The 15,442-nt window shown below is 45.1% G+C and overlaps 1 protein-coding gene across 3 annotated transcripts in view; it reads left to right on the forward strand.

Annotated features, from left to right (window-relative positions):
• hivep3b (HIVEP zinc finger 3b) overlaps positions 1–15,442 on the forward strand; it is a 36,856-nt gene that overhangs the window by 11,179 nt on the left and 10,235 nt on the right. The window contains exons 2-3 of one of the 3 annotated variants that reach the window (XM_026184114.1): positions 2,660–2,830; positions 13,063–15,412. In XM_026184114.1, the coding sequence (XP_026039899.1) occupies positions 13,414–15,412 (1,999 nt within the window). In that variant the 5' untranslated portion in view covers positions 2,660–2,830; positions 13,063–13,413. Of the gene's footprint in view, positions 1–2,659; positions 2,831–3,766; positions 7,722–13,062; positions 15,413–15,442 lie in introns of those variants that run through there. The other 2 variants (XM_026184115.1, XM_026184113.1) reach the window with 2 other exon arrangements.

Genomic DNA, 15,442 nt, shown 5'->3' on the forward strand with positions numbered 1-15,442 from the left:
AGCACACTGCAGACAGCATCTCTATTTTAAGGACACCTTTGTTTCTCTGCTTTGTATTCAAATGATCAGGCTCGCAGGCAGAAGGATGCAACTCTGGAGACGGGAGGGATGGAGGGAGAGGAGGGAGAAGAGGTGGCGAGTTGGCTTTTGGAGTCAGGTTTCCCTTAGAGGAGATCTTTACGGGCCGATAACAAATGGAGGAATGCACAGTTAATACCCCTAAAGCGGGTCACATGACCTTTGGGCTCAATTACCTCTAGTTTGGGTGGTCAGGAGAGAGAATAATGCTCATCTACAGCGCATGTGTCACATACCGTAAACGCACAATATGACACTTCATGAGCAGCGTGTCTTTGTAGTGATACGGCAGCGTTACCATCCCAAACGGCCAAACTAGACTGTACATCCCAGCGTGAGTGAGTGTAGCCAGTGACACATTTCTGTCTGTCTGGGGCATTTGGTTTGCAGGAGTTTTTGCCATGGTTCATCTAAAGCGTAAACAAAGGCATCACACATAAATTCTGGATCTCTCACACACTTGTTAATAGCAAATTACCTCCGTAAAGTAGCACTCGGATTTTGGTATTGGAATGAGAGACAAGTGCAAGTGTTTGCTCAATGCTGGCACTTTGTTTCTAAGCAGCGTGCAAGTGTTGACACACTCATCTTGACATCTTAATTCTTCCTACCACGTGTTTACAGTACAGTGAAGCTATGTTTCTTTAGCTCTCTAGGGTTTTCAGCTGGAAAGACGAGATGAACGCAGGGAAAGCAGCACGATGATTATGCACGTTTGTTCTCATTAAACCTTCAGTATATCCATATTCCATCTGTCTTGTGTTATCAGACTGGATATGATTTCATCAAGCAAAAACGACAAGCTTTCCAGTTGAAAACTTACAGTATAGTGAGATAAAAACATATCAGGGCAGGTAGATGCTTTATTTGATGCTCTGGTTTGGTTGAAATACAATCTGAATACATTTCTTTACTTTCAGCGCAACGGTGGTCAAATATTTCTGTATTTATTCATTGTGACAATTGTTTTTCACCTTGTTAGTGTGCAAGGAGTGCGGCCGATTGGCAGCCTGTCCCAAGGTCTCGCCCTATGATAACTTTACCCTCCCTCGGACCTTAAATTGGATACGCTGAAGCTGGATGGACTGATGGATGTTTGTGGGCATCATTCAGTTTCCAGGTTTTGGAAAGGTGGTTTGTGGCATTTGATCGCAGATGTTGAGGATGGGGTGCAATGCTGACAGCGTTAATGCTCACGGAGCTGGGAAAATGAAAAATCTCATCACTGTCATTCATAATTGCTTAAGGGAAAAGTAAAAACTTATAACACTTTTCTGCATCTGTACATGTTCATGACTCCACAAAGAAAACGTGCAGTTTGACTTTTTGTTTCGATTTCTGTGCGTGATTGACTAACTGTTTCATTCAGACCGGGGGCATTGGTCTCAAGACACAGAGGCTGAATATTGTAAATGCATTTGACAGCCTTTTAAAGTTGGTCTCAGATGGCAAATGGATCATTGAGGACAGGTTGTAGGCACTTTATGAAAACACGAAATGACCACATGCGAGAGCCTTCTCTCTCTCTCTGTCCCTGCCTTTCTCCTACGCATTTGCACATTCTGTTCTTCTCTGTCTTGTTATTCTGCGTCTCGCACTCTTTCCTTCTCTCTCCATAACACACACCTCCACTTTCAGAGAAATAAACACACAAACAGACGGGTTGTGGCACACGGCGTTTGTATATAAGCGCATCGGGTCTGGAGGCTGACGAGGCGTTGATGCGTCAGGAGAGGCTCTGTTGACAGGCCACTAATGCAGCGTGGCACCAAGCAGAATGGTCAGCAGGGCCTCGCAGTGGAGGAGGGAGAGTAAACTGTAAACCGACACTTAGACTGAATGGAGTTGTTTGTCACTGTGGGTAGCAATTACTTGGCCTGGGCTAGCTTTGAGTAAACTCCCTGATCAGAAGAATGCCCTTCTGCCAACCGAGCAACAGGAAGGTGGGGACCGAGGTTTGCTGTGTTGATACTTTCTGTAGGCCAACTGTCATGTTTGAACACACTCAGGGTGAGCGTCCACCTGTTGACTCTTCCCCCGTGTCTGTGTTTGTGTAGGCCTCAGTAAAAGCACGAGCAGCTCCAGCATGGCGGCGTGAATTAACAAAATAACCCCTTACTTAGATGTGCAGATAAAGCTTGACGCCGGGTCACACACCAAGCAGCCAGCGCTAAGTCGTACCTGTTGCAGCTTCACACAGGATGCAGTACAGCAGCTGCAGAAAGAGGAACTAGCACCGGCTTTTCCATCGCTGGGGAGCAATCCACTTGGGTGACTTCATCGAGAAAAATAGATCGATTCAGCAAAAACAAAAGTAACCGCACCAAGGGATCGCTGTCACAAGATAAAAAAATCGCTTGATGTGGGAATCTATAAACGCAATCAGGGTGCTCTTTGACTATAGCATATTTCCCCCCTCATTGTTGGGTAATCTGAGAACTTTCTAACCTTTTTATACAGGTAACCTGCCAAGAGATTCAGGTGGATGCTTTTCACGTGCTCGTCACATGGCTTTAATACCAAGAGCTGCATCTTTGTCCCCTTTCCTTTCAATTAACTGGACACCTTCATCTCATCGCAGGTTTGCCTCGAGCCAACACTTTTCAGTTCGCACCACAACTAAGAGAGCAAATTTAAAGCAGCCAAGTGTGAACGGCGGGTACGGTGGGCTGCGTGGGAGACTGTGCACTGTGATCTTGACATCTACGCATCACTGAAACTTGCGAGCGCTGGGAGGACAGCTTTTGAAAATGTCAGTTCCTCTTTCTATATTTATCTGCTCAAGCTAACCCCTCCCTCCCTCCCTCCCTCCACAATGCTTTGTCACTCTTGTATGTCATTTGCATGCTGCAAGTTATGCATTCAGATGTGTGGCACTGAGCTGTCCGAAGACAGGTTTTGTTTCTTTTTTTCCGTTTGTTTCACTTCTGTTACAGTAACTCCCCATTCAGCTGCAATGCGTTTGCTCACTTTGAAGTTGTTACATGTCAGAAGACCCTTTTTGCCTTTGAAGTGTGAGTCAAAATGATCTCAGAAGACTTTTACTAATACTGTGCAGATATATAATAACCGGGTTTAGCCGTTACACTAGAAATTGCAAATGATATATTGCCTCTATATATGGTAACACTTACCAATGAGCACCAAGCTACTTTCCATAATCACTACCCTCTGCAGCCATGCGGACGCGATTTCCTGGTAGCTGTCCTCACAATATAAAGCTTACTTTGTCAGATATATAGACACTGGCACTTAATGATGCTACAGCAGCGTGGTAAAGAAAAAGATAATGAGTATGCTGTGCGTGGCTAAAGTTTACCTTCTTTTGTTTCTCAGAAAAGTTAGAGGAATAGCCAGCAAGAAAGGGATTTAGCATTATATTATTTAATATTTAGATTATTTGTTTAAAAAATAAAATGCAGAGGTGCTGAGTGGAAAAAAAAAAGGCTATGAATGCTTTGCAGGGTCAGATATCACATCTGCTCTGGGTATGTATCAATCGGCATTAACAAAAGACTTGCATGTTCAACTCCATTAGCTGGCCGCTTGGTTCCCTTTCTGTAACTGGTCATTATAAGATCAATGGGGTTTTTTGATACTTTGGATTTGTAAATTTGGCTTTGCTACACTATATGGACAAAAGTACAGCTATTAATCTTTGAAGTCAGGTGTTTTCAGTCCCATCGCCACTGAGTGTCTTTACAAACATTTGTGAAAGGATAGGTCAATCTAAAGAGCTCATTGGATTCAATTCAGTTCATTGGTGGCATAAAACTGATCATTTTCTTCAAGTTTTCTTTAGATGTTGAAATGATTACAGTGTCGTCTGCATACCTCAGGTTATTAATTAGGCGCCACTGACCACAATTCCTGGCTTCATTCAATCTTGCACATGATGTGCTCGCTGTACAGAGAAAATAGGCCAGGTGGCAGCACACACCCTTGCCGTACACCTCTTCTGATGTTGACAAATTCTCCAATTTCATTGTTGCTTCTGATTGCCGGACTTTGTTCCTAGTAAAACTTCTCCATAATTCTGAGGTCTTTTCCATCATCGTTCAAAGCTAATAATAACTTGATCAAATGTTTATGGCTTCACATAATCAAAACACAAGTACAGATCTTTTTGGACTTGAGTTGCTATTTCTGCAAGAGTTCTCAATATTTATATAGCGTTTGTTGTTCTTTTGCCATCGTCCAGAGCTCCTCTGGCATTAACATCAGAACAGAAACTGAGTGCAGGGAGCTTCATGGCGTGACTTTCATGCTCCTATAGGTGGAGCAGCACTTCTGTCAATACAGTTTATTTCCTTAATCCTGTTGAATGCCAACAAGCAGGTACCCTCGGGAAAAACATGTCCAAAATAGTTATGCTGACAGTTTGTTTTAGATTTATGGATATTTTTCATCGATCAGATATTTATTGATTTAAAACCACACATTTATTTTGCTGCTTCAGGCGACATTAGCAGCCACTGGTGGAAGGCACACAAATCTCCAATCTTCCATCGTCTGGAAAATAGTACCAAATGTGCTAAAATGTAGCAATTTCACGTTTTCAGGAAGTGCCTACAACCTGACCTCGACATCCGAATATCATCTCGACATCGCATCAGCATCTTAGTTTGCGATGGATGGATGGACATTTAGAAATGGATGTTGCATTTTAAACTTTGGGTATCACATTAACTGCTGGAGCCTTTGCATGTGGAGTTTCTCCAGGTACAGTTTCCTTTGCTTCCCTCCAGCTTAATGACATGCAGGTTACTTTCGCTGCATGCAGCCCTGAATGTCAGAGCAGTGAACAGGGCAGGCAGCAGATTATCGTCACAAAGCATGTATAACATTATTTAACTCAGGTTAATTGAAGATTCTAAATCGGCCATACGCGTGGATGTAAGCCTGAATGACTGTGCTGCTCTATAATGAGCCAGTGTTCGTTGCCCAGGAGGTACCCAACCCCTGGCCCATCATCAGCTGGGAAAGGTTTAACTCCCCTGCCACCTTAGTGGGATAAGCAGTTCAGAGAATGGATGCATGTTTACACTAAGCCAAGGGATTGTCCAGCAATCCTTTTTCCTTTTAAAATGACTCCATTTGACCTCAGCTGAGCAGTGCTCACTGTTTATTGGAGTCCTACAGTCAGGAGTATAACCTGACGTGTGGCCTGTCAGAGATATTGCTGTGATTAAACTTGTCATACAAAGTTTATATTCTGAAGTGGAGGCTGAGCATGAAACAGTGACACAGTCAGAGTGTATTTTTTTGATTAATGACCAGATTTAGTGGTTTAGTTCTCAAAAGGCACTCTTCTTCTTTGTTTTGTTTTTTTGTCTTCCAAATATAAACAAACAGGTAGATCAACACCGAGCCACTGCAGCTTTTGTAGACTAGGTACGCTCCCTCTTTAAATGACTCTCATTTCTATCATAATACCACAGCTTTATGGACAGAGGGGTTCAGTTTACTGGAAGACCACAAGTCTGAAATAATCTGCCCGTGGAACAGAGAGAACCCTCTCTACATACTACCGTGTTTGCCCACTTTACTGCCTATGTCTGCAGTTTATGAGGTGAAAGTCCAAAAATATGCCATCTGTATGGTTGTCTGTAAATGCGCAAACCACTCATTTGGTCTAAATTATAGTCTGTGGCCGATTCAAAACGGCACAGTGTTTCTTATAATACAATGTTTGCATTTTAGGTGTTTCTTGTCCCTGCATTATGTTATATATGAAGGTGTCTGCAGTACACATGAAGCTGCCTCGTGTGACCGTACCACAGGGGAGCCTTTGTTTCCATTTACTGTAAATGAGCGCAGCTTTGCATACTGTAAGTCTTGCTTGCTTTGGGCCAGTGGGTAGTATACAGTTACCATTTATTATAGCCTAATGAAAGCTTTATGTCCCACCTTCACAGTTGCTGCACTTCCCATTTTAATTTACTTTTCAAAATATGATCTGTCCTGTTCTCCTTAAGCCATCCTAGCTTTCTTTCTTGCTCCAAATCCGACTGTTTATCTGCTGCTCGTTCCCTGGCCTCACTAATCATTAGGTCTGCGTAAAGCGACTTCCCTGTCAATCACTGCCATAGTGGCAGTTTTGTTCCCAGGCGTCAGCCTCCACCCCCGACATCCCCACCTTCCCGTCAGAAGTCTTCAGTCTTAGGAACAGAGGACAAAGGGATGACGGATGGGTGAAGGTCCCTCACAGGGAAGTACAGTATAGAAGGTGCGTGCTGTAAATGGTGACAATGAGCACATTCAGGGAGACACAATACAGTGCCTCGGCCAGCAGCCTGTGAGAGTAGCCCAGCATCAGGCTAGCACAGTCCCCTTACAGCAGTCAGCCGCACAGAGCCAGGGGTAATCACCAAGTCCTGAACAAAACTGCTATTGAATGCGACCAAATAAAACAAGAGAGGAAACACGAACCAGAGGAGGAAGAATGGGGAGACATGTGGACAATCCAGCCGTGGTGCATGTGGAAGAGGTGACGTAAGCAAAAAAAAAACGTGAAGAGGGGAATAAAAAGATGGTGTGTGGCAGAGAAGGTTGAAAAGAGAAGCATGAAAAGAAATATGGAGAGCAATTAGAGCTGGAGACAATCATCTTTTTCCAGGCGGTGAATCCCAACCAGGTCAGCACGTGTTGCTGGCCTGCATGGATCCATGTTCTCTCTGCCTGCCTTCTGATCAGCGGGCCAGCCATCCGCTCGTTCTGTGTGCCGGCTCGACGCCGTGCGAGTGTGTTTATTTTAGAGTGTGTGACTCACACTTCCTGTGCTCTGCCAGTGAGGCAAAGCTCTGTGGAACAGCAGGACCTCCGTTCATTCTAAATTCTCTCTTTCTCTTTCTGTTTCTCTCTCCCTCGTGTTGCACTGCTGATAGGCCTAGCCCGAGTTCTGCGTAATGCGGGGGCTTGCTTGAATGGATGCCACTCTGGAATTCATTTACAGATGCGGCACAGTGGCACTCTGGCTGGAACTGGAAGGTTTACGTAAACGAGACACGTCCATGTCAGCAAAAGATTTGTCACTTAGGAACGAAGGCTGCTGCTGTGGCACAGTTGCCACTACAATAAGATAAGTTTGTAGATAAGGAGGCGATAATTGCAAGGAATCGCCTCCAGGGTTCTGCGTTGAAGGGAAAACCCCGTGCAAGACCTGTTTGTAATCCTGTCTGTCGAGGTGTACCACAGCCGCGCAATGTGACGAGTTAAAGAAACAGCAGCCGACGATCCTGTCCTGATCGTGTAAGCCGGAGGGTTTTGGTTTCACTGTGACGGTTCTGTTGGCACTAAGAAATGTGGCAATTAATGATGTTACTGCAATGAGGCGATTTTTTTTTTCAGATGCTCTGTGAGTGTGAGTCGCCTTTACTTTCTTCTCGCCACATCTTTTTCCTCCTCCCTTTGCATTTGTACAGTGGAAACATTCATTTAGTGTCTTTCTCGCTCCCTCTTTCTCCATCTCTCCTTTTTTGCTTCACCCCAAGCCTCTCCCTCTCTCCCTCTCTCTCTCTCCGTCTCTCACTGCAATACACCCACTCAAACAGTCATATCCGCTCTCACTCTCTGGCTCTCCCAGCTTGTCTCACAGTGCCTGTGAAGCGTCTCTAAGGGGGAAGACCAGACTGCTCTGTCAGGTAATCTAAACTCTGTCTGTTTCTTTCCCTCTCACGCTCTCTCTCTTTCTCTATTTGCACCCCACTCACCCTATCCTTTTCTTCCAGCCTTCCTCTCTTATTTTGATCCATCTAATCCATTTAATCTTCCTCGTTTCACCTTCTCTTTCCCTCATCATTACTTTAGTGTACTTGTTAGCCACAGCAAACAGGCTAGTTAGTTATTAAGAGTCACATTGTTGGTTATTGTGTTTGAAATATTTTTTATTGAAATTTAAAAGTTTAGTTTCTTATTTTTGAGTAGTCAATAACCAGAAGAGTTTTTTTTTTTTAGTTGAAGGATTCAAGTAGTTGTCAATAAGTCTTTTTCTGTGGTTTCTCATTAAGCAAATTACAGTATGCAGACATTACGATACAACTTACAGATTTAGTTAATGTCAGAGTCTCCCTCACCATCTGAGTCTCTGAGGAAGTTTTGTGGAAAAGTGGATGTAAGTGTAGGTTGTCGCCAATTAAAGGTGAAGACTTCTGAGTCAAATTCTGGGTTATAATTCAAACTAAGTCGCTACAAAAGAAACAGATGATTTAAATCCGAGAAGGTGTCAGCCATAAATAAAACAATGCAAATCTGGCAGCCTGCAATTAGCCCAAGTTGTAGTCAGTTAATTGTTGTGGTTGATTTTTGTGAGCAGAGCGGCAGATTTTGTGCTGCCAGAGATGTAATTCAAACACGGAGGTGTGCATTACCCAGCTGAGCTCTCCCTTGTTTGATTTAAAGACCGGTATTGACCTGCAGTTCGCTGGCTTGTGTTTAATCAAAATGAACACGGCGACAGTTTGTGAACTGCCAGTCTTGTTGAAGCCCTGCGAAATCCTTCTTTACACCCAGAGGTACGGCGATCCCAGCGCGTCCCGCAAAGAGCTCAGCGAGGGAGGGAGTGAGTGAGTGAGGACTCTGGTATGTGGTGTTTTGTCAGACAGCGTTTTGCTTACCACGCGGCTGACAGCGCTGATATCCCTTGGCGAGTGTGATTTTCAGCATCCGTGGGTTTTTTCCCCCTCTTGTCTATCAAATCAAACTATTCCTGCCTACGTTTCAGACTATTGTAGCATTTTGGGTCCAAGTTTGATCGACAGTTTTTGGCGATGATGGCAGGGGTATTAGGACTTTTCTCATTTTCCAGTTACCTTACAATTTTAGGAATGCAGTAAAACGTCTGTGAATGCTGAAAATGATCAATTATTGGTTCAAGCTGTCATTAAAAAGAGGTGGGTCAGGGGTGGGAGGGGTGGAGTTAGATGTCAAGGGTCATGCCAACTTGTCAGTGCGTGCACAGGCCAAGCAGTACCTCTCCTCACTTCCTGCTGCCAGTGTGCGTCTGTAGTCAGAGAGGATGCTGGGAGATAAATTTAGACCTCCAGCTCCCTCTCCATCTGCCATTGCTCAGAGTAGGCTGGTTTCCATGGGAACCTGCACCAGGCTGCTGCCAGTAAGAAAGAATGGGATGGGGTGAGATCTGTGTGTTTGTGTGTTTGAAGGGTATGACAGCAGATTTTTTTTAGACAGCACGTAAAAAGGTTTATTAGTTATCAGAGTGCAAAGTATTCCTATGCATTAATCTTATCCGTCATAACCAGCTACATGAATATGTCAGAGTCTCGATGAGGATATGACGAAGGAACACAAAACCCTCCTCGTGGGTCAAGTTTGAACTTTTGACAAAGCTCCTGTGGTGGTTATTGAGCTAAGTGACGGATATACTGAAAGTCAGAATGAAAGTTAGTTGCGTTGTTGTACATGTTAATCGAAACCAGTACAGGAAAAAAAAAAGTAATTAACAGCCAAACATATTATTTTGCAGATATTTAGCGTTATTTGAAAGACAAGTTATCTGAAATAATGTTTTTCTCTGGAATTTTAGCATTTACTTATATATAGATAAAAAAAAAGGTAAAGCTGCAATGTGTAACCACAGCTAAGTACATGCATTTTCTGGTGAGGGTTTTACAGTTTTAGAAGTATAACTGCTGGGCAGAGATGATGAGTGGAGACAGGGTGTGACGGTGTGTGACAGCACGTGGGTGTGTGTGTGTGTGTGTGTGTGTGTGTGTGTGTGTGTGTGTGTGAAAGAGATGGAGTGTGAGCTCTTCCGTGTGTCAGGGCTCCCTTGGGTACCTGCAGTAACGTCTGTTTCTGCTGACAAAGCCCCTTTTGCACGCACACACACGCACACACTCTGCACTCGTTGCTCACTCATTCTGCCCTCTCGTCTTTTTGAGCTGGTTGGTTATCGCATTTTTGGAGCAGATATAAAAAACTAGTTCACGCCACAAATCTCTGAATGCACCATAAGGCTGCTACAATGGTTCAGGACAGATGAAATCTTTTTTTTTTTCGGGGGGTGGGGTTTGATCTGACATCACCGATAAAAAGAATATAACACTGTATGACAGCTGCGCTGGCAACTTCCTGCTCGCACCTCAGTCTAGAAATAGAGCAAAGATCGACCTTGCTTCACCCTCATCAGTATGATACAAGGTCTTAATGTGATCTTTTTTTTTTGTTAAGTACACTAGTGTATGTATTAGAATCATGAGGAAGGAAAACCCCTCATCAAACTACAGGAGGATCGGTTGACGGGGGTAGGTCACCTCGGGGCGCTGCGGCTGATTGGTCGGTCAGATCTGTCAGAGTGGATTTGGGGCTACTAAGTATTATAAGGCATTGCTGTGAGGAGGGTAGTGCTGTTCACTGTATGTACTCTGTAAGCGGAAGAGTCTGTGTGTCTGTGTGTGTGTGTGTTAGGGTTTAATGTCGCCTAGACTTTTGCATTCCTTTCCCTCGTCTTCCTGGGAAGGCCTTAACTGTGTGCTTCCCCATTCAAACCTGGCAGTCTAGACTGCCATGAATAATGTAAGCAGTGCTCTTCCCAACCTTAAAGCCTTCTAATTGCCCTGTTTAAGGGCTGCATCAACAGCTATGCTTGGGATCATTAAAATTACACCCTGATAGCCGACTACATGAAGAGAGACATTTATTACGGCAGGGTTAAGGAAGGCTATTTGTCTGCTTTTCTCATGCTCACTGCACAGAATCGTCCTTCTACACACTTTCTTTTTAACTGTCTGTCTGGCTACATTTTTCCTTGTCCTTTTCTTTCTCTCTTTTCTTTAACCCACTATATTTGTTTGTCATTTTTCTTTTCTTAAGCGTGTCGGTATTTACCCTTCAGTCAGTCAACTCTTCATTTACTCACAATCTAACTCATTTTAATTTGGGCCTGGGGAGTAATGTGTCCCCATGACTTAACACACAAAAGCTATTGCTGAACCCTAGACAAAGTCCTCGCGTAAAACTGAGAATATGGAAGCCAGAAAAGTGAAGATGGAGAATTTTAATGCTGTTTTGGTTTGTTATGTCGTGTAATTGCTGAGTGTTGATGGTGAAAGTCTGCTGTAATCAAAGCACTAGTCTGCTTAGAGAAACACACACTGTACAGATAGATGATGGGCCCTTAGCAGATGTGTGGAAACGTGGAAATGGAGCTGAGAATCTGGCGAGCTTTTTTTCCAGGAGGAAGAGTGATTCACTTTCTTTTTATTCCACTTTAAACTGGCTCTAATGAAGGCTGACTGTGCTGTGTTTTTCTAGACATATGGAGAGAGTAAAAGCGTAGCTCGTTATAAAGAACTGTCATTGCTGCCTTGCCACCCCTTGCACCTTAAGCCGCAGTCTTCTGCAGGGTCTGTTTATTCAGCCACTGGATCACTGATTCAGTCTTTTCTCTCTTCCTCATTCCTCAGCTCTCTCCTTCCTAGTACTTTATATGCATGTATAATAGGAAATAGGTACATTTTCACCCCCTTTCAGTCGGTATCTGTGCGGCACGTTAGGTGCATGCTGTCTGCACTGTTGCAGAGGTCTGCAGCTGTGAAGTGAACACACGTGGTGTTCTCCTTCAGTGAGCAGTGAAGCGCAGATTCCGACACAGGGAGCTGTAAGCACTATCAGCGTCTTAGATGGTGACTGATACTCTGGACGTGACTGTGCTGGGACTGTAAGCAGTTGGGCACGGCTGCTCAGCAATAATGTTATGATTGACCCAATCCATTCCCACAGTGTGTTTTGATTGGCTTTGGTACAAGAATCCCGTGTCTTGAGTTGAGATGGAGTGCAGGCTTGGCAGTAAGTGGGGAAATATTGCAGTACATACATCTTGATAAAATATGAAATTTCATCATAGCCTCATCTCTGACTCTCTGATGAGCTATACTTGGCTCCTCATAAACACAGCTTTTTAGTAGTGTAAGTGTGAAAGTGTAAGTGTGAAAGAGCAGATGAAAGGTCTTACAGGACCGTGTCACTGTAGACTCTGTGTGAAGACACTACTCATAAACACTGCACCCTGGTGGCAGTGTAGTGCGAGAGGCTAACACTGACACCCAGCTGCTGTCAAGTTCTTCTTCTCCACTAGAAAGCAACCCCCTTCATTTACACCCTTGAGCTTCGGTGCCAGATCAGATATGCAAGGACTATATTTCGAACATTTGTTTTGACTCTTTGCCCTGACACTGCGGTCTCCTTTTCTGGTGCCTGTAGTTTGGATGTTGACTTTCTGGCCTCGGGCTCCTCAGACTCCTGCCCAGTAAGCAGGCCGTCAGTTAGATATGATTGTGATTCCACTGTTTGGAGTAGAAGTCTTAATTTCTAATTTGTCACAGTCTAAGGAACTCAAGAGCTGTGCACACACCTTGGGGTTGTGTGCATACATCAGATGAGCACATGCTCAGTTTCCCATGTAGAACAGCTTGACCTTGCATTTTAATATAGATTTGCAGTACCCACTATCTTAATAAGAGTTTAAGTGAGGACAGATGAGAGCAATAACTTATTGATGCACTTACCTTGTCAGTGTCGTCATGACAACACTGACCCAATTCAGTAGCAAGAAAGGTAGCCCAATTTCTCATAATATGATATGTGGAAGTATATTTTAATATGACATTTGCTAATAAGACACCAATGATTTTGACCTTCCCCTTTATCGGTGTAACTCTTTTGGTTTTTAAAAGCACACTAAGTCTTCCTCACAGGGCCCACTGTGTTTTCTGTTTCTAAATATGATCTGTTGATTTCTTACTTTTGACTGCAGTCAAAACAGCAGGACCTTAATTGCTACTTTGTCTTGTTTTGTTGGTTTTATTTAGAGGAACTTTGCTGGAAAGTGAAGAAGGGAAATGTTATGTTTACAGTATTTTCACATGGACCTTTTTTTGAAAGAAATCTGCTTGATGATTGATTAATTTTCCTTTTTCTCATTCAGTGCTTTCATTGCTTCCTTTGCTTTTTCTGTTTCTCTAGACCCATTTAAAAGACGAACAACTAACAGTCTTGCCAACGAACAAAGAAGATGCAAAAAAGACCTTGGGAGGACTTTTAAAATGGCTGAGGCTAGATAGAAGCAGAGCTGCTTTGAACGGAGAAATGATCCATGTTTACCTGCATCCATGTGGCTCCAGGGCACCTTTTAATGATGCCTCATTTTGTCCTCTTGCATAACTTTTGGCCCACTCTGAAAAAGGTGCTCCATTTTGATTTACAACTTAGTCTGTCAATGTTCCTATGCCTCTGACCTCTCTGCTGCCATGCGGTTAGACCAATGAGGCTCCGAGAGCCTTTCGTTACGAGTCTGTGAGGTCTCCTCCCCACTCTATGGAGGCTGAGCCCAGCCATCCGGCTGATGGGGAGCGCTCTGGAAGGCAAGCGCAGCAGCATGTGACATCTGAATCTTCATTGGGCTCTTGTCCACCTCAGCAACCCCAGCAGCCTTCTAATCCTCGTCCTGTACACAGAGCCTTGGGCCGCCTACAAAACCGCCAACCCAAGCGCACTGACCTGCTTCGGTTACAGCAGCAGCAAGCAGTAGCATGGCAGCGTTCAGATACCCCAGGTCCCTCAGGAGGCAGCTTCTTCTCTACAAGCTCCTCGTCAACCTTATCCCTCCCCTCTACATCCTCCACCCAGGGTGAGCATGCTCACGGCGTTCCAACTCACTCCAGTCAACAGGGCCTAGAAGGGGTTAGCTCACCTAGGAAAGGGGAGAAGAAACCACAAAAACCAGGGAAATATGTGTGCACTTACTGTGGCCGTCCATGTGCCAAGCCAAGCGTTCTTCAGAAACACATACGATCGCATACAGGAGAAAGACCCTACCCATGTGCGCCCTGTGGGTTTTCCTTTAAGACCAAGAGCAACTTATACAAACACCGCAAGTCCCATGCCCATCGTATTAAAGCGGGTCTGGCGTCCAGTCGAGATGAGCCCAGTTTGAGTGGTGCAGAAGGCAGTGGCGCTGGAGAAGACCCTGAGGAACACACAGAGGGAGAAAGCACTGAGTCTGAGGACGAGACAGGCCAGCACAGAAAATCCTCTAAAGAGATGCTGGGGCAGCATAGGAAAGGAGGTAAGGAGCGCCTGAGAAGCTCAGAGGAGAGCCAGAGGCCTGAAGACTCCCACGCTGTCAAGCAAAGACTTGCACTGAGGCTTAGTGAGAGAAAACGTGGGCCCATGGCTTCTCCAGATGACCCACCCTCTTCCCTCTCCACATCATCTTCTTCTATTGGGCCTGGCAGTAAAGGCAGCACAGAGTCGGGCTACTTCTCCGGATCAGGCAGTACTGACATATGCCAAGTTAGCCCTCCTAGTTCCAGTGCCAAAACCTACGCAGAAATTATTTTAGGGAAATATGGAAGGCTGGGAGGGCAGCAGCGGAGTCCCCACCAGCAGCAGCCTCATCCCTCACATTCCTCACCCTCAGGAACCGAGGAGAAGAACATCTCCTTCGCCGTACCCAAAACCCAAGTAATAGAACACATTACCAAGCTCATCACTATCAATGAAGCAGTAGTAGACACGAGTGAGATTGACAGCGTTAAGCCTCGACGCTCCTCCCTGTCACGGAAGAGCAGCATGGAGTCACCCAAATTTACTGCCCCCAAAGACCCCTATGCCTTTGATCCCAAAGGAGAAGCCGCAGGCCCCAGTGGTTTGAGGCACATCCATAATCCTGACGCTGATCCACCGGGTACGCAGGACCAGTCAGCAGTGCCTCTGCTTAGAAGCCACTCAATGCCAATATCAACCAGCCAAGGAGAGCCCTTTGCCTCTGGCACCATGTCACCCAGAGGTTACCGCCTCTGCCAATCTTTTGATGAGCAGCAAGCAGTGGTCGCAGAGATGAGGATCGGCCATGCGCAGCGTATGCTCAAGCGCCAGCCTGCCATAGAGGTTCCCCTGGGAGCCGAGTCAATGTTGGAGGAGCCCAGTCCCACCACATCCTCCTCCTCCTCAACAAGAGGCACCGAACTACCCAGACAGCCACAGCAACAACAACAACAGCAAAAGAGTCCCGCCGTGTTTGAATGTGGAACATGTGGGGCCCGCTTTCAAGAGAGTGAAGTCTTCGAGGCCCACAGAAGCATCTGCCCAGGGCAGGAGCAAGAGAGCAGGGATGCAAGCAAAGCGTGCAGTGTAGATCGCCCGCTGATGATGCACCATAAGTTTCGAGCGTTAGCCATGGCTGTGAGGAAGCGGAGGAAAGAGGAGAGTCTGGAGGAGGATCCTCCCAGTCCTGGATCTGTAGCTGTGTCTGGCAGCTCTGGAGGCCTCATTCCAGTACCACGCAGACCAGAGCAGAAGCAGGCCCTCTCAGGTTTGTCTCTCATACATACAAAATATGTTT

The sequence above is a fragment of the Astatotilapia calliptera genome, chromosome 11 (assembly GCF_900246225.1).
Source record: "Astatotilapia calliptera chromosome 11, fAstCal1.2, whole genome shotgun sequence".
NCBI lineage: Eukaryota > Metazoa > Chordata > Actinopteri > Cichliformes > Cichlidae > Astatotilapia > Astatotilapia calliptera.